The following is a 19,595-nucleotide window of genomic DNA, read 5'->3' as shown; positions in this document are numbered from 1 at the left end:
TTTTCGCTATGAGAGCAATGTTATATCCCCTCCTCCTGCACCCTGAAATTCCTCATCTTTCCTGAAGAAAAAGCAAGAACCTGATAGTCCTACAGCAGCTTCAACCACTTTCCTTTGGGAGGCTGGGTAATAGAGAAGATAACTAATCAGTGTTACTTTCTAGGGCACAGATGAGGCAGATATTGAACCTTTTGAGGTGAGGAGATTACATTTAGCCCCCGCTGAGGACACAAGAGCTGGCAGAGCTGAGCTCAGTGACACCTCTGTTCTGCTTTAAGTATTATCACTAGGGCAGTCCTTTCTAAAACGGAAGTTTTGAAGGGTTAGAGATGGCTGAACAGGGGTAAACTTTGCTGCAGTTGATGTTAAACAGAAAAATATTATGGAGATATTTGCTCAGGATATGCTATATCTCAAATTGAAGTTATGGGTTTGGTGCAGAAATGACTGGGTGAGGTTCTTTGGCCTGAGACATGCAGGAGGCCAGATTAGATGATAATAATGATATCATAGTTCTCCCTTCTGACCTTAAAGTCTATGAATCAGATGACTGCAGACCAAGTTTATTTTGTAATTCTCTCTACTGAATAGATAGAAATAAACTTTTGCTTATTGTTGTACCTGTTCTTTCCTCATTCTAACATTTCCCCCTTCCTCCTGACAGTTTTCTGTGCCTTTCCTTCATGCCATAAGGAGGGACTGAGACAGTGACTCTCGTCCACTGCTTATACCTGCGATCTTCAGCTGCTTCAGAGAGCAAGGCTGCCAGACTATACAGCAAAGACCATTTCTACTTCACCTAGGCCCAGCCTGCACAACTGAGCTGCAGGCTCCCCCACTGCAAAACAGGGGTGAGGATTCAACACTGCTGCAGAGGTCACTGGGACACTGTGGATTCCTTAAAGCGGCCATGAAGTTGAAGAGGAGCTGATTTCCAGTACACAGGTCTGATTTGGGATCAAAACGTTTCTACTGCTATGAATTACCTAGACCTAGCTTCCCAGTTCTGCCCCACCAATGCACTACTCTTAAAGAAGTTAGAAATGCCTTGACAAAAATATGGGACAAAAACTAGGATATAAAACTCCTGAATTGCTAGCTGGTGGCTTGTATCGGACATGAGGAAGAAAAAAAAACCCTGCCTCTGGTGCTGAATTTAGCCCTTGCAGGTTGGAGTTGTGCAAGAACACATGTCCTGGTTTCGGCTGGGATGGAGTTGATTTCCTTCCTATTAACTGGTATAGTGCTTTGGATGTAGTATGAGAATAATGTTGATGACACGCTGATGTTTTGGTTGTTGCTAGGTAATGTTTACGCTAGTCAAGGACTTTTCATTTTCCCGTGCCCTGCCAGGTGCGCAGGGGGCTGGGAGGGAGCGTGGCCAGGACGGCTGGCCCAGCTGGCCAATGGGCTATTCCATACCATATGACGTCACGCTCAGCATATAAGGCTGGGCGAAGAAGAAGGAGGGAGGGACATTCGGAGTGATGGCGTTTGTCTTCCCAAGTAACCGTCACACGTGATGGAGCCCTGCTTTCCTGGAGATGGCTGAACACCTGCCTGCCGATGGGAAGCAGTGAATGAATCCCTTGTTTTGCTTTGCTTGCGCGCATGGCTTTTGCTTTCCCTACTAAACTGTCTTTATCTCAACCCACGAGTTTTCTCACTTTTACCCTTCTGATTCTCTCCCCCATCCCATCTGGGGGGAGTGAGCAAGCGGCTGCGTGGTGTTCAGTTGCTGGCTGGGGTTAAACCACGACAACACATTTTAGGTGCTATTTGCTCATGGTATTCTGGAGCCCCCTCCTCCTTGAAGCAAGGGTTCGGTGTTCCTCTCTGCAGCCTCTCCAGCTGGCTTTGGCAGGCTCTCACATACAAATTTTTTCATGTGTCTGGGACTGGGACACCAGAACAACAGTTACACAGCATAACTGAAGTGCAGTTCTGGGTGGAAGGTGGTAACCATCAGCATATGCTATTTTCCCCCTTGGTCTGGTAATTAACACGGAATGTCTTCAGAGCTTGTAGCCTGATTCTGGCATTCAGTGCAAACACACCGCACAGCTGTATAATCTGTTCAAAGTTGCTTGTTTGAAACCTACAGAACACCATTCTTGCAATCATCGTATCAGGACTCAGTATCTAGCTGGCTACAGTTACAGAAAAAATATTTGTAAGAGAACTACTGCAGAAAAGCGTCGGGAAGAGGTTTGAAAGCTAGTACTTGCCCTCCATTACCTTCAAGAAACAGCTGGAGCTGAGCTTGCCAGAATTGTCATCTCCAAATTTTAAAACAGAAGCAGCAGAACCCCCTTAAACCATGCAATTTACTTTGAAAATAACAACATTCTCAGAATTAATTCCTTGTGCTATTTATTAACTTTCTGGATTTTGAGCAGTTAGGGGTCACACGTGCAACCTTCTATCTCCAAGCATGCAGATGTTCTCAGAAAATAACAACATAGCGATTTCCTCAGTATCCCAATAGTCCCAGAGCTTCAGGGGAATGCCAAACAGAACAACGGGTCAGCAAATTGAACCGTCAACATCAAACATGGCGTAGCTGCAGCTCTCCTAAGACACAAATCATAACAGAAACAACAACAGAACTAGCAACAACACATCTAACATAGCTATCAGAGAACTTATGTCTACAAGGCTAATCAGCTTTTTATATATATACACATACACACATAGAGCATCATTATATAATACAGATAGATTTTATTATATATTCTACTAAATTTATAATAGAATATATAGTTTATGATCTATGCAAATATATATCTTATCTGTTTTATTACAGATGTATTGATCATATATAATTATTTTTATTTTGTATACAAGTCAATATTTAATTTTAATTTATATAAATAAAAATTATTTTAGAGATGGTGAAATGCAGAAATCCAAATCAAGCTGTGAGGTATTTGTGCACAACCTCAGAACAGATTCCAGTGCTTCCAGATCTATAATCATAGCTACAAGAAGGCCTCTCCCTTGCTCCTCTGACATGTAGTTATTTGGCCTTTTTTGAAAGCTGAGACAGGCATCTGCTTGAGAATGAATAAATACTTGTATTGTATCAGTAACAGAGATGTCCTGTGTTACTTATCTTGCAGAGTACAACACAAATGCCAAAAGTTCCCGGTTCTTTCCATGCTCATTGATCCAAGCTGAGCGACACGGTGATGCATTGTAGGAAGCTCTGAGGCAACGGGCCACTTCATCAGCACCAAATATAGTTTCACACACGCGGTGACACCCCAGCTGTTGTAAAGTGCTTGTTGTTATAACCATATAAACATGCCCACATTAAATGGGCAGTCTGCCATCACTTGACCCAAATTTAGCAGCTAGCTGCTGAAGGCTAAAATAGCCCCCCATGCTGACAGAGACGAAAATAATATAAAAGGCTTCTTGGTGCCAGAGTTCAAACTAGCACAGGCAATAAAGTGCAGCATCTTCTAGCTGCACTTTGATTGAAAAGCAAATCTTTTTCAGCTCTGCTCGTGCATCGCTGTGAACCTGCTGCCTTTACAGGACGCCACTGAGCTTATCCCCACTCCATCCATCAGGAGGCTTTCTGCAGTCCCCCCCGTAGTGAGGGTAAACTCTCAGGTTGGGATCATTCAGGTCTCTACCATCTTTCTCAGATTATCTTCCTAGGTCATATCTTACATAAACACAGGCGCTAGATAAAGCTCAAGCCCATGGAATTGTTTTACACTCAAATCTTCTGTCAGTTGTGAGAAAGTTGATTCCCAGCCAATCCCACCTGCTTGGAGCCCACCAGCCGGGGACACCAAGATGTGCGTTCTCACGGCTGGGACTCGGCTCCGTGTGTGCCTGCAGTCAGACCTACCTCAGGCTTCCATCTGCTCCCACACAAAACCCCGCGCCCCGAACTCTGACAGGCAGGTGATGCTTAAGCATTTTGCATGCAGGATAAATTCAAGACAAGTGGTGAAATTACAGAACGGAGTATCTTGGATTCTCTTCTATGTTGTTCAGGCAATAAAAATTCACCATGGCTAAAATAGTTATTTTACTCAGTGTCTGACCACTGAGTAGAATTTTTTCATGCTTTTCTCACCAAAAGTATTTTCTCGCTTGAAATAATATGAAACCTGAGCTACTCTCATAGACCCGATTCTTTACCATCACTAAGTAGATAAAAAATTAATTTCTTATTTTCGTTGGATTTTTTTAGCAGTGAAATGAATCTGATTTTTTCTTCCCTCCAATAAGCTTGACCTTGGAGCCAACATACTGGCTAACAGTCAACGTGACTTCACCATCACACAGAGCATGAGGATTCCTCTCTTTTTCTTCATGGAAAAAATAAATGTTATTTAATTGCCTTGACGGAGCCTTCAAACTCCACTACAGACTGAGGCAGCCAGTCTTTTGAGAAGAGAAATGCAAATCAAATGCTTGAATCAAGTCAGGTTTGAGTAACTGAATTTCTGGAGAGGGGCAGAGAGGAAGGAGAGAAGACAGTGATCATGCGCTTTTGTCCACTTACGCGCTGTGAGGGTGGGAGGAGGGCGGAGCGAACAACAGAAAAGCAGCCAGAACTGTACAACAGTTCCATGGCCACCAGGTCCTCAGCTCCCTCACCTCCACAAACCTGGCCTGATGCCAGCAGGCACCTCGGCGGGTGGGCTGTGAGCCATCCCATGAACGGGAACAAACAGATGCACTTTGTTCATGCTGCCCTTTTGCAAACTCCGTACCTGGTGGTAGGAAGACTCAATGTATTTCTTACTTCAAGTTCCAGTAGCACTAAGGTAGCGTATCTTATGTTTTAGCTAATGACACAGCCTTGCCTCTATTACATACTTTTCTACTTCTAAAAATTGTGATCGGTGATTTTTGTACCTCTTTTGCTAATAAATATGTCAGTTTGTGACTGGGAAAGAAAGAAGAATAAGAAGGTTGCATACAAAGCTTTTATGAAGTATCAACTTCTCTTTTGGCCATACATAGCAAATAATTCCATATGTATGCCAGTGGTATAGAGCAGCACTTTGGCCTTTCGTTTCTCTATATGATGCAAGTTTATATATGAACTAGGCATCTCTCATTTCCCTTGCTCGCATGGAGACAGTCCCAGTGACAACAGCCACCCTTTGCCAACCTATACCAAATCAACAAAACAGCAACATCCAGCACATACTCCAGATGAAAACTCTTACACTTCACCCTAATAGACATGAGTTCATCAGAACAGAACTGATGCCCACACAGGCATCCAAACAGCTGGTAGGTGATGCCAGCTTGCCTATTTTACCTTTCTACCAGTGGTTTCCAAACTCGGAGGTACAGACAAGCAGAGTATTCTAAAACAAAAATGGTCAGTCAGACTTGCGGTAATTGTATTATTTGAAGAAAGAAAGGTCTCTACTTAACCAAAGTAAATACTACTTCTCCACAAATCCTTTGTCTTAAGCACCTAGCCAGTACCTACCATGCTGCTGTTTATGAACCTGCCTTGATGTCCAACCCAGTTTCACTTGAACCATCAAATAATACTCTTTTCAGGTGATGTATGTATATGTTTCTTATGGAAGGGACATATGACCTCAGTGGGGCTTAGGAAATCCATTCTCCCAAAACAGATCTTACTTCACACATATTGTTACATTCACCACCTGAGAGAAAACACATTAAATACCTCACATGTCTGAGCTATCATGACACCAGCGAATCAATTTTCATCACCAAACTGGGTAGCTACTAACCTTCCTCAGCTTGGGGTGAACAGCTTCCAACACACTGCAGGTGCTTCCTCCTGGAGCTGCATATTTTTTTTCCTTTTTCTGTCCTGACATGCCAGCTCTTTTTACGCTCTGTGAAAGTCTGCTTTGTGATTCAGGAGTTCTCATCATCCCAACTCTGCATGACACAGGTGGCACCACTCTGCTTTATTTCTCCCGCTTCAGAGATTATCTAGAGTACAACTGAGGAGCAACGAGCTACAATGCCATGCAGCACATTTTTCCACAGTCAGGACGCCATCTGAATAGATCCCTACCAGGTCAGATAAGGGATCATTAAATGATCAAAATCTGCTACTGAACCACCCTCTGTCATCTCCCACACTCTCTCTGCATTACTTTCCAGCAACAGTGCAAAGCACAGTGCAAAGCACGCACTCAGCGCCCGGGTCTGTGTCTTGGCACTCACTGAAACAGAGAGGGGCATGCAGAGCTGGACCTGCCCCAGCTGCATACACTGGCGAGTTAAGAAAACTTCTGCATGGAAGTTCAGGAAGGGCATCCAGCTTCTCCCACAATATACGGAGAACCAGCTCCTAGACCAGCTTGAGCTGATGTGGTATGCGAAAACCAGAAATGCGCCAACATTTCACTCAGACAAGTCCACCAACAGGTACATAGTTGCATTTGGCTCTTATGCTGGGTGCCTCCATGTATTAGGGGTGGGTCAAATCCAGGTGTGATTTTTTGGGAATCGGACTAGAACAAAGTGTTAATTTGCCTAATCCTTGAGTGTGTTCTGCTTTGAATCCGTTCCCTGTAGCTCGCTTCCGAGCAGTGAGTTTGAGTAGCATCAAAAAGATTGAGATGGAAGCTTGAAGGCTTCCCTCTTACCAGCTGAATCTGCTGCAGACGTTCCACCACTGGTCAAGTCCTCAGTATTAACTGACTGCAGATCTGTGTAGGAGGGAGCAATGCTTGGGCTGCTGGTGTCCTCTGAGTTGGTTGTCCAGCTGCTCTCCGAGGCATGGGCTTGCCTCTCAGAAGAGTTGGAGGAGGGGGAAGTCCAGCTGGGTGCTTTTGATGGAGACACTGGATGCAGAAAACAAACAGGTACCGGTTAGAGACTTACAGGTCCATCTTCCAGAAGATCACAACTATTTCAAAGACACACTGTATCAGTGTACTGAGACTCGGGAAATAGAAATTCCAACATCCATAACAAACACACAGCAACTTAACTACTGCCTGGCACTGTTACCCTCCAGCACCACTCACCTGTCTGCCTTAGATCCCATACTGCTGGCAACTGTACGTTCTCCTGTTGTTCAAGTATTGCAGAAGCTGTGACTTTTCAGAACAGGAACATTGCATGTTTCTGCCACTGCTGACAGGATCTGAATATCTGTGTTGTGCAACACAGTAGGGTTTTTATAGTACCACAGATTTTTATAAAGTGGTTTTATTATATTTAATTAAGCATTCCCTCTCTGTGACACCCACTCAAATGTAGTCGTCATCTCAGGAACGCTCCACATGGGAGGAGGAGTATAAAAATAAACTGAAACTGACCTATGGATGTGCACTAGAAATGGCTTTGTTTTGGAACATGCAGGATGGGGTGCCCCAAGCTGAATAAACTGCGTAACACTTCTGCTCAGTGTAGGCCAAAAATTCCGTTCTACATTCTTGCCAGACTTGCATGTCAAACAGTTAAGTCCTGCCTAACCATCATCCAGAGTTCAGAACACAATCTTATACATCCACTGCTACGAATTTGTATTGTATACTCTTTGTATTGTACACTCTTTGCCCACAATATCACTCAAATGTTAGGAACAATGGGTGACTCCAGTGAGGAAATGAAAAAAAAAAAAAGGTGGTAAAAAAATCTTCCTGAACTGGTAGAAACTAATTCTAATTTAATGTCAGCATAATAACTGTTTTCTAGGTTAGTACATCTATGTTTATCTTTTAAACCAAGAAAGATCTCAGTGCACCCCAAATCTTGCAGTTACAGAACTACTGACACAGAGGTTCTCTTCTCAGCATGTAATACATAAACAACTCTCATTAGGTTGCCACATACTTTGGAAGAAAATGGCAAGTTGATATTAAAGAGGATGTATCTCTCTCTACTCCATCCAGGTGGTGTGATGGGACACCACCTCACTATGGAAACCCTGCTGTGTGCAAAGAGGGAACGTCCAAACAGTGCTCCCTGCCTTGCCAGCTGAGAAGGGCAACTTTATTTTATATAGCTGCGCTGTTACCCTCGGGTAAGCAGGCACTAATATATTCATATTTGTACAGCTGTGAGCCTATGTACTGAGCTGCTTCCGAGTAGAGTCATCTCTAAGGATGAGGAGCTGAAAGTCAGGAGATCTGCCTCCTTATCGCACACGTTGACAGCTGTTGTGTTAGAGTGACATGACCAAAAACCCCCACTTCTCCCTCCAGTAATTCTGCACTGTGTTGTGTTCGATGCCTGTAGAGAAAGGATGGCAAGCGTATGATTATATCTGTCAGTCCCTTTCTCAGCCCTTTTGTTAAACATGGCACGAGGCATCTGAAAAGTCACCCTTAAAACTTCACCTGAAATTGCTTTGACAGACAGAGCGCTTTATTTGGACATAGAGCACAAGCTGAAAAGCTGAGCTCCATACATGAACCAGTAGCAAGAGCCAAGGTTTTTTTAAGTGTGTTTTATATCTGGAATTCTAGAAATTGTGGAATTATTTTGTAAGAAAGATCTTAGGTTTGCAGTGTTTCTTTTTTTGTTTAAAGTCAGTCACAGCAATATGGAAAAAATAAGCTAATTCAGAAACACGTAAGATTTAATAACTCACATACTGTCAACTTGTTTTGTGCTTTCCGAAAACAATTTTTGTCTAAGAGGAGACTGCCTGGAATAGTGTTGCAGAATACTTCTATATAAGGGCAAATCAATTTTATTCCAGGTAAGTTGTGCCACTTTGGAAGAATATATAATTATTTGTTTCTTCTAAAGAAAGAGACTTGTACTTTGGAAAACCGTAACCATAGAGAGCTTTTTCTGCAACAGATGTTTTTTAAAATCTTGCTACAGTCAACTTCCACCTATGACTGTTCTAGGTTCCCCAACACTAACCCTTGGAACCAGTGAAAGTGCACTTTCCCCTACACTGAGCCAAACAACTGTCTATCAATCTCAAAAAGCAAGACAAGCAAAAGTAAACATCTACACAATGTTTAGGTTCCTCTTCAGCTGCTCCTGCTGCTCTCCAGATTCCTGGAAGTGCTGAAACCAAATTCCTAAATGAGGTAGGTTTTTCCCCCCAGAAATTTAGAATTTGGTCTCTAACGACAATAAATGCAGAATCACGGACTTTCAGCTGTAGGAATTTCTCAGAAATCTGTTTATGTTGAAAGCATGTGTAGGATACTGAAAATCAATTCATTGTTTCCAAAACTGAAAAATGTTTCCTCCCACATGCATTTTACTTTTCTTGATGTGTTTGCTCCTAATACAATGGATTGGCTTTTAATATGCAGATTTACCTTTAAGCATTCACTCCTCTTTGATGTTTTGAGGACCCATTCCTTGATCCCTACACTGTATTACAATCAACCTTATTAGCATAATTTCCTTTCCTATCACATAGGACCTCAGATTTTTTCTGATTTTAAGACAGCATCACAGTTTTCAGCTGCTGATCTCTTGTTGCGTGTACTTCCTATCTTCAGACAGAACAGCACAAAATGGGTAAATTGAGATTTGCCTTACTGTGGGAAAGCCTCTCAAGGGACATGGTAAGAGTCCAAGTTACTTGAGCCACTGAAAACCAGACAAAGCTCTTGGGAAGAAGTGGGGGTGTGGGGGGGGTGGGGGGTGTGTGCGGAACAGATGATGTAACAGGTCTTGCCTCGCTCTAATTTTGGTGCTTTGCTGAATACCTCCCTGAACTCAAGAGTGCAGCTAACACCTACAGAATATGAGATTGCGAGCTGGAGGCCCATTGTGTAACAAATGCAAATGTTATGTCACCGGCTGGCTGTGATCAGGTACAGATGACGTAACGTTTGTGATAGGAACATTTGCGTGAGCCTAAAAATCTCATTTTTCACTTTTGCAGTATCAGTTTGATGAGTTTGACGAGCCTTATAGTAACTATGAGAAAAATCAAATGTCTTCTTTTCCCAGCAGAAGGAAAATGGGGAAGAGGGCACCACAATGCATCATTTCTGTGACTAAATATTTCTGTGGCCTCGCTCAAGAGTTACTGCTTCCCAGGGAGAAATCCATATGATTTGGCAGCTGTCAGTTATCTATGCGTGAACCTGAAAAGCAGAAATACTTCGAAAGAAAGACTTTGCCTGGCATTTACTCTGCCTGAACCTGGTAGAATGAAGGGTTTACAAGAATGTCCTAAATAAAGATCATTTCCCCTATGAGGCTCACAATGGGTCTTTTCATTTCTATACTTCAGGTTTTGACCTTTCTTCTCACCTTCCAAATTCTTTGCCTGCATTTTCAGCCCTGTTTCTTGCTATCAGTCCTCCTAATTTCTGCTCCCCCTTAATGTCTTCACTTTTCCCAGGACAACAAGGGTCCAGCATTAGCCTTGGTTTTCTTTTAAAAGTATTTCCTATAGGATAACCACTACATGGCAGTTGTCTTTAAATTACTATTTATCTAGACTGTGAGCACTTTGGGAAAAAGATTTGCTTTCAGGGGAACCTGTGCAAAAATACTGTAGCCCTCAGGTCAGAGTAAGACAGCATCGCTCTCTCCCAGGGCCCATCCTCTCCGCTCTCACGGCGCTCTGGAAATGCCACTTTTGCAAGCCCTTTTCAAAATGTGTTTCCAGGCAGCCTGGCCTGGGTAATTATCTAGTCAGCTGTGCAGCTGCTTCAGCATGGACAGACAGACAGACGATTTCCTAACAGTGCTGGAGCGCCGACAGGAACGCGGCCAGGGGTGCTGAGCCTTCAGGACATTGCTCTTCACAGCTGCCTGCACAGGAAACAGGTTTCAAACGTCTCCATCCTTCTCACACCGATCCGTCTGCCCATACTTGGCCTTTATACTCTTCCCCCCCATCTGGCTATTCGCTATTGTTCTCACGCGGGCTGTTTGCTACTGGAAATGAATAATTGCTGTCACCACGGGCTTTCCACTGAGCGTGTCAGCGTGTCGCAGTTATAACACAAAGTCGCCAGCTTTGCTGCCGCCCATAGAAAAAAGACGTGACCTGCAGATTAATTGAGAACAACAGGGCTGAAGTTTATCCTACCTCTTGCTGTCAAATGCCCCTCGGAGTAGAGGGCCAGTGACAAAGAGCTGTCATCTCTTCTACCCCACAACCTTCCCTGTAGAGGCTGTCAGCTGCATTGGTCTGGCCATTTATAACACAGCGTCCAGAACAGGAGTGGGACTAGCTCATAAATAAGGATTTAAAAATATCCACGTCACCTCCTTAGGGTTCCTATACAGTTAAAGAATAACAGTAAGGATTATCTAACCATGGAATTAAATAATAGAGAGGTAGAGCACCTCAGTTTTACAGATTTACAGTTATGGGTGCTGTTCCTTCTCATCACCAGGATCAGGAACTATTTACAATTAAAAAGAATAACCAACAAATAAATATAAAGATAAGGTGGTCTTCAGCAGAGCTTAAGAGAAACTTCTTTTTGCCTGAAGATTCACCCACTTCTCCTGCACAAAGGTCTAGCCACTAGTCTGTAGCACCCATAAAAAGAACAGACTAGTCTGTAGCACCCATAAAAAGAACAGATGGAAAACTGTTGGGTTTTACCCAAAACCCAACCCAAAGTTGCCAACCCAAGTTTTTTGACAGAAGTATTATTCATGTCACAGGGAGTATTTGATGGACCCAGTGAGCAAAGCTATAACTCTTTAAACTGCTTTAATAACTAGCAGTAGCGAGGTGGAATTATTAGGAGACAATCTCAATTTAAACATGAAAAAGTAAACTAATGTTTTCTTGGGCAATTACTCCACAGCCTCCTGCGAGGAGGGACAGAGGTCTGTTCGTACAGAAAAGCTAAAAGCTGATATATCAGTTAGCATAAGCCGAGGAGGCAAGCCAAAGGCTTTGCAAATTTAAAGTATGTCAGAAAGAACTTCTACATTTGAAGAAAAGCACATGCAGTCCTGGAATTAGGGTCAACTTCAGTTGTCTTTGTGATTCTCCACCTGCTAAATCACAGCATCAAAAAACAGCAGAAAGTACCGATGGGCACTGGCACACTAGTTTTTGGTCTCACTAAGCTTCTGGCAAAAACCACATGAGGACTATGAGCAGATAAAGACTATGACCACAGAGGACAGCGATCACCATTCTTTCAGTTCCAGATTACAGAGGCAAACACAGCTCAGACTTTTTAAATGGCTGTTCATACCTGTACATAAGACATGTCACTACTGAAAACACCACTATGCCGTTTCCATGAATGCATTTTGGCAGTCTGCAGGGTCAAGACATACGTGGAATGAATCACAGAAGACTTCCATTTTCTTTACAAAAAGAAAGTACTGCTAGTTCAACCCGGAAGGAAATTATGACCCCTTTTTGAAACTCTGATAACATTAATTGTGTTAAAATACAGCACAAACTAGTCAAAGTTCAACCTTTGAGAAATCAAAAAACAAGGAAAAAATCCAGGCTCCCACTGTATTCTGTTATGTTACTGGAATGGACCTTTTCATGCATTTGCCTCACCTGCTTGTGAGTGGGTCGATGGAGCACTGGTCCATGGTGCATCTTCAAACTGAACCCAAGCACTGATGGATGACGACAGATCAGTGCTGGGACACACATGGTTCCCAAGCACAGCAGAATCCACCTTGGGCTGCTCAGCTGCATCTTCCAGCTCTGTGTGGGAGAGGTCTTGAAATTCTCCATCCACATTGTGGTTCTCTTCTGAGGAGGTGTCTGAGGAAGAAAAACATTTCTCCAGAGGCTCCTCAGTGCCACCTAAAATAAAGACAAAATAGAAAGATTGGTAGGACTTCATTGTTCTTTATTGAAATATCCAAAATTTGCCATTAAATGTAGGCAGAAAATTTTCCTTCACCTGATGTAGTTTTCAGACTAACACTGGGCATAGTTTTGCACTCCATTATAATAGGTGAGACTTGCTCCATGGTCAGTTGGATACTGCCTTGAATCTCGAAGGACAGATCCAAACCCTCTAATAGATCTATGCTAAGGAAATCTCACATTAGGAGAGTATTTTACATTTTTGGCCCAGATTCTCCTATCACATAGGGGCAGCAGGAGATAATTCAACCTCTGCACACGCTGCTTCCACTTAGAAAAGCAAGCTCTGTGATGCTCGATATATGACAGTAGTTGGTCTAATTCAAACAAAGTCTCACAAGGTTCAAAGAAAATCAGAGACAGCGTACCTCGTGGGTTAACAGGGAGGAGCAGCTCATCAGTGAAGGACACCCACTCAGACTGGTGGGAGGCAATGACACTAGTCAGAGACGTCATATTCGCAGCAGGCTACTCATCTTCACTGAGGGATTATAAGGAGGAAGCAGAATGGGAGAGAGGTACGGTGAAGATGAGCCAATAGAGGGAAACACCTCCTTCGCACTTTCTTTTCTTTTCAAGTGCTGTTAAGATAAGAAAGGAGTAAATTATCTCTTTTAGAAAATTAAATGGGAGAAATGAGTGCTACCATTTTAATAATACAGAATGTTAAACCAATTTATGTACCACAGGCACAGTACTGTCAAAGTACTGCCACCTTTGAGACAGGAATGTCACCTGTGTCTAGAGGAGGGCTACACTTGAGCAACTCCTTGATTAAAGCATCTGAGGGTCTTCAAACATCCTCATGTGGATTAAAGCATCTGAGGGTCTTCAAACATCCTCATGTTAAAACAGCCAAAGATAAAAAATGATGTTTTATGCCTTACTCAGGGAGCCATGCCCTTCATAAGCCCAGCAAGAGAGGTGATGAGGAGATTCTCCCAGGTTTAGCAAATTTTGATTACGATGTAACTTAATCCCAATTCTAAGATGTCAGCATGGCCTTGCTCATCTTACAATATCTGATCCCTCTCAAGAGCAAGCGATAAGCTGCATGTCGCATTATCAATAACATTTATGTAGCTGGTTCTGGGACTGGAATGGGTTGCCCATGATTCTCATAATGGTCTGGGTATGAAGAGATGCCCTCCCAGCTAGCTGCACTTTCAACTCTGCTGCTTGACTGCAACTTCACATTTTAATTTTAAAAACCAACATCTTAGATCTTGTCTGGAGTCAAGCAAATGTTTTAACAGATGCGGCAACTTTAATTAGGATGCACTCCAGTAGGATGTACCCCACACAGATCTGGGAATCTGCTAGAGGGAATGGGGCACTGCAAAGTGCTCTGGTTGTTGGCTAGTGACTGGGAAGGTCAGGTCCGGGGAGAGAAATTCTCTTTGACAAGCACCCATGACCACCTCAGATTTGCAGACCGCTTCAAAACTCTCAGAGGACTATTGCCTCCTCCTAGGGAAGCGTGTGAATTCTGTCCCCAATTATCTCAAGCATTGAAGCTCTTGTTGCCATGGTATTCAAGTACTTGAAAATACTAAAACTCTGACTTGGCTATTTTAAAGAGCTTTAAGCAGCATGTCTTGGCCTGCTGTCTCTCACCTAACTAAAGGGGCTTTTGGGGTAAAACTTCATGTTGGTGTACAAGAACAGATACTTCACTGAGACCTCTCTTTACTCTACATTAACTACATTTAGGTCCAAAGAGCAGACCAATATTTAAATGCGCTCACTGTTTAAGCATTTTCTGCAGGAAGTAGATCATTAAATGGCTTCCAATATGATTATTCTCTTCAGGGCCACGAAGTTATTAGTCTGCTGAAGGCAAGTAAGAGCTGCGTGAAAGAGCAGGAAACTTCAAAAGTTTGGAAGTCACAAACCAGCCTGACACCCAGAGAGAGTTCATTGAAGATGAATCTTTTCAAGCAGAATTGAACAGAAAATGTATGGTTTCCTGCAAACACAAAAAAGGATTCCTGGAGACAATCCTGATGGTTAAGTGCAATTCACCAGAAGATTGACCCCCCCCCCGTAGACTTTCCAGAGCCTATGGCCACCCCACAGCCAGTCACCCTGCAAATCTCTCCCTTGTCACACCACCAGTCCCCTAATGCTGGAGGAAGAGCTGCCCTTGAGCCCCAGCCCCTTCTCCTCCGCTCCCATGGCAGGACATGCCTTCACGCAGTGTGGGCAGATACCTTTGCCTGCCTCGCACAGCATCCATTTTGGGTACTATTAATAGAAACTACAGAGCTAAACATAGAGGCAAGCTAAGAGAAAAAGAATAATCAGATGTTTTGGGTCACTTGGATGCCATCTGAGGGAAGGAGAGGATGACCTTGGTATCTTGCTTTCCTCGTGTGACCAATTAAGCTGTTTGTTTTGGGCTTGTTTAAATATCTGTAACCAAGTCGTCTTTTCCCAAACAGCTGAATACTGACCTCTCCTTTCTCCTGGAAAAGTCCTGATGGAAGCATGGAATGTCAGGAAATGAAAAAAGAAAACAGTTTATCTTGCCCTTAATGCACAGAGACTCCAGCAGGGCTACCTTTTTTTTTTTTTAAAAAAAAAAATGTCAAGGGAAAAAAGCCATGAAAGAAGGCAAGAAAATGGACTGTTTCAGCTGTGCAGATATGTGGGAAAATTGTACCATTATTTCAGGATGGATTTGCTCTTTTACCCTATTGCCCCATGACAAGCATACTTTTCTAAATCCATTCAGTACCAAAGAGCAAAACTTAAACACTTTAAAATCCATAGTGAGCACTATGAGGCCAGAAGAGCATCAGAGTACCATGCAGTGCAGCATGAAGCGCATACTCCGGCTATGCAGCTTCCCCACAGCTGGAATTTTCTACAGACTTCCCAGGTTTGTAAATAAAGGAGATTGTGTTGACTTATCAGGGCTATCACAACTTTTAGACAAGCAGCATGAAAGAGAGGAAAGTCAGCCTGAGTAGATCATAATGTCAAAGATTCTTAGAATAGAGGCACTCTGAGGATACATATGTTAGGATGAAAAAAAATATTAAAAAGACAGAATTTTGCATTCTCATAGCTTTCACAAGAAAGCATCAATCCCACCCCCTGACCTAAATGCCTGTACAGAATTATGGATCATGTACAGCTAACTCCTGTGCAGACTATGTGGAAAAGATACAACTTCATCCCCAAATTATTTTTCACCTCTCTTCACTTTCTAAAACCCTCCTTAGAAAAAAACCTAAGCCAACCCCACTGTGAACCAAGGAGCCTGAGCCAGCACACCACCAATGCCACCGCGCATTCAGTTAACACAATCTGTAGAACTACGCAAAGGTACGTGTCTCCAAAGGAACCATTCAACACCGTGGATAAACCTGAATCCTCTCTGTAGCGAAGCAATCAGCACCCACTATTTAAACACTGCGGCGAATACTCTGCAAGGAAATTTTGGAGTTTTTCTCTCAGTTCTTCAGACTTCTCAAACATCTGTGGCTATTCCTAGAGAAATGGATTTCGGAGCCTACAGGGACTAAGGGAACAAATGGATCCTCTATACTCCAAGTGAGTTAAAGCAAAAGTTTATGTCGTACCACCCAAGCAAAAGGAGATGGAAACACATTTCTTGGAACAAGATATTCCCAGGCCAGGCCAGCATTACACCTCTCTACATGAATGGGATTTCTATCAGTTTAGATTTTGTAACTTCTGGATTTGTGTTAGTATATGCATTAAGCTTTTGGTGCTGAATTGGTTAAAAAAAGGAAAAAAAGTTAATTTATCCAATTTTTGGTAAAAAAATTGCAAATCAGAAGTTTGTATCTTACTATTACACAGTAAATACAAGGTAAAGCAGATGTTATACACGCTGACCCCAGCGATCCTTACCATCAGTTCCAGCGCAGCGATTTGACCATGAGGCAACAAAACTCTAAGAAGCTGAAATTTCTGCTTCAGGTGTCCCTTTTTTACATCACAGTTTCACAGTGGGACGTGTAAATCTGACTGACAAGTGGGTGACCGTTATTTCCAGTTCTCTGAAGGGCAGAGATCATAGAGCTGGAACAAAACTCCTTGCCTGTTTAGTCCTCCTAATGTTTTGATCAACCACATTACATAATCCCTTTTTAATACTGATGAAGGTTCATTCTAAAATGACAACACTGCTTTGATAACTAGAAACCTTCTCTCATTTCAAATCTATGTAAATTCACAGTTTATAGCCATTTCTTCTCGTGACATGCTTACCCATCTGCCCTTTTGTACAACTCCGCTCTAGCGACAGATGAAAAGAAATACCATCATCCTTCTCCCTTTATTTTGCTAAGCCAAAAGCATATATTTGAGCAAGTGGCATAATTATCTTGTGTCACAAGTCTCACACCCAGCACCTGGTACAACGAGCCCTCACTTTAGGTGGGACTTTTACACGCTACGTGAGTACAAACACCAGCAGTAGTAATGGTTCGTAGCACTACTGAGACACTTTGGAAGTATCTGTAATGGAATGGTGGTTTTGTAAACATACCATTCAAAGTATTTAATTACTCATGTGTTTGGACAGCAAACTCGAACATTGTTTCTCAGTACATTTCAACTCTGCTCAAAAGAAACAGCTCAGCACAGTTAATCATTTTAAGCAGTAAGGGTCATGTCTCCAATTGCTTCCAGTTAGTTACATACATACGATGCATGCTGCAGTAGGCTTTATCACCACTGCCCAGAGTTACTACAGTTACGTGGAAAAACAGGAGAGAAAAAAATTAGAATAAAAATTGAGAGGATTAAATTCAGGGTTTTTTTTGCAAATGTAACATCAATAGCAAGTTTGTGCTAAATTTATAGACTCTCTAAGTATATTGCCTTACACGGCAGCACCACTGAAAAAAATGCCATAATCCATACAGTGGTACTGTTTTTCTTGCTTATACATTCCCTTACAATCCCAGGGACCTAAACATCAGTTGGTTACTGTACTGTGCATTTGGTTATTGTAGGAGACCACAGAAGGGAAAACAACAAGACAAGCTGTTAAGTTCCACGTAGCAGAAGAAGCAGCTAAGCCAAAGGGACAGTAAAAAAGGAAAGACTCTGACCACGGCTTTTGTTGTAACAATCAAGTTTCACTAACACCAGCAAAGTCTCAAGGAAAAAATATGTAATTTTATCTTGACCACGTGTTTGGCAAACCTGTACAGACGAAGCAGTTCTAGTAGCATGAACTGAGGACTGATTGCTGCCTTGGGCAAATTCCCAAGTGAGAGAGCTCATGGCTCCTCCTCTCAACTTGGCCTGTAACAGGCACTCACCATCAGCACATCACGACCTGAATAATAAACAAACTCCAAATTGGGAATCTGTTCTCAAGCATCAAAAGGAAGTCCCAAGTACTTCAGGGTGCCACAGGAAAACCAAAACCCAGTGATAAACGACAGGAAAAACACCCCAAAACTTGAGAAACCCAATGAACTAAAGGAACTGGATTTCGATTTTGTTATTGTTACTGAAAAAATCATTGCACCAGCCTCTGCCCAAATGCCTGAAGTAAGATGATCTTATGAATGACCTAGATGATGACAGGAATAAAGTCACATTTGGTTATTCGATTACTGCATTCTTAATATTGACAATCCTATTTTCTTCATGTATACAGCTCCCCCAGCTTATAAATTGCCCTGAGAAAATATCTGCTAACACCGGCTTTTAGATCTTACACCAGTTTTACTTACTCTGATTGATACGTGCTATTACATGAGCTCCATGACTTCAGATGTAGCTTAAGAAGCTCAGCCAGTACCTGGCGCGTGTAACACTGACCTACGTGAAAGCTCTCAATACGTAAGGAAGAATTAGGGCTCAAAGGGAGCCAAACGGACGTCCCTTGTGAAACTCCTGCAGCCCCTCCGGAAGCAGGGGTGGCTGTGCCCATCACAGGTTACACCTAAGTGAGCGGTAACAAGAGCCTTGATAGCGGTCTGTCCTTGGAGCCCGGTCAGATCCACCTCGTGCCATCACAAGGTAGGTCGTTACCACTGTCCCCTGGCAATTTTAGAAAGGGATGGAGTGAGGCAGAGCGTGGTACTGAAGATGACTAGAGCCGTCTGGCACGCTGAATGACAGAAAAGCGGCGGGGGTTTCCCCAAGCACAGGACCCAGTGCAGCCACACTAATTAATGGCAGGACCCAGTGCAGCCACACTAATTAATGACCATACCCAATTATTCCAACAGATACAAAGTGATCTGTCTAAATCCACACTGCAAGTCAGTGGCAGAAGCAGTGTTAAAGCTGGGGTGACCTGGAATGCCCTTACTTTCTCTAGGCCACAAGAACCCAACCACCACACACAAAACCATGCCCCACAAAGACACATCTCAGCTTTGCTGGAAGGTCACGCTTCCCCACAGTAGAAGAGAGCCTGTAGCAGATGCGTTGGTAAGAAAGTCATAAGCATCTCCCTCAGGAATATTTGCGTCAAGGCTAATATCTGAAAGGTCAACAGCTGCTGCTTCCTCTACACCACAATTTATCTGCCACAGAAGCTCCTCTGTTTTCCAGAAGAGAGAGAAAAAACACCTAAGATGCTCTCCTGCAGGCAACACCAGAATGTTTAGGCAGTTCAGAAGGCAATGGTCTCTCTCCTCCTGCCAAGGCCATGCCTTAGAAACACTTCATGGGTTCTAGATGCCTCATAACCAGAGCCAGGCAGACAAGATACTGTTTAGAGGGGTTCAAAACCTGATACTGGAGGAAAATTGTACAACCTCTTCCTCTATTCCTTGCACTCCCAAGAACTTGAGAAGTGTAGAAAGGCACTGTAGAAGAG

The 19,595-nt window shown here is 42.9% G+C and overlaps 1 protein-coding gene across 3 annotated transcripts in view; it reads right to left on the bottom strand.

The window, feature by feature from the left end:
* The window catches only part of STON2 (stonin 2), an 81,096-nt gene that overhangs the window by 49,490 nt on the left and 12,011 nt on the right, over positions 1-19,595 (bottom strand). For 2 of the 3 annotated variants that reach the window (XM_075151399.1, XM_075151401.1), the window contains exons 2-4: positions 13,141-13,353; positions 12,452-12,706; positions 6,618-6,815 (exon numbers count right to left, since the gene is read on the bottom strand). In XM_075151399.1, coding sequence (XP_075007500.1) covers positions 6,618-6,815; positions 12,452-12,706; positions 13,141-13,228 — 541 coding nt within the window. In that variant the 5' untranslated portion in view covers positions 13,229-13,353. Of the gene's footprint in view, positions 1-6,617; positions 6,816-12,451; positions 12,707-13,140; positions 13,354-14,520; positions 14,742-19,595 lie in introns of all 3 variants that reach the window. The other variant, XM_075151400.1, reaches the window with a different exon arrangement.

This window comes from Calonectris borealis, chromosome 5 (assembly GCF_964195595.1).
Source record: "Calonectris borealis chromosome 5, bCalBor7.hap1.2, whole genome shotgun sequence".
NCBI classification, from domain to species: domain Eukaryota; kingdom Metazoa; phylum Chordata; class Aves; order Procellariiformes; family Procellariidae; genus Calonectris; species Calonectris borealis.
The sequence above is the reverse complement of the archived record's forward strand: the minus strand, read 5'-3'. Positions and strand labels throughout refer to the sequence as shown.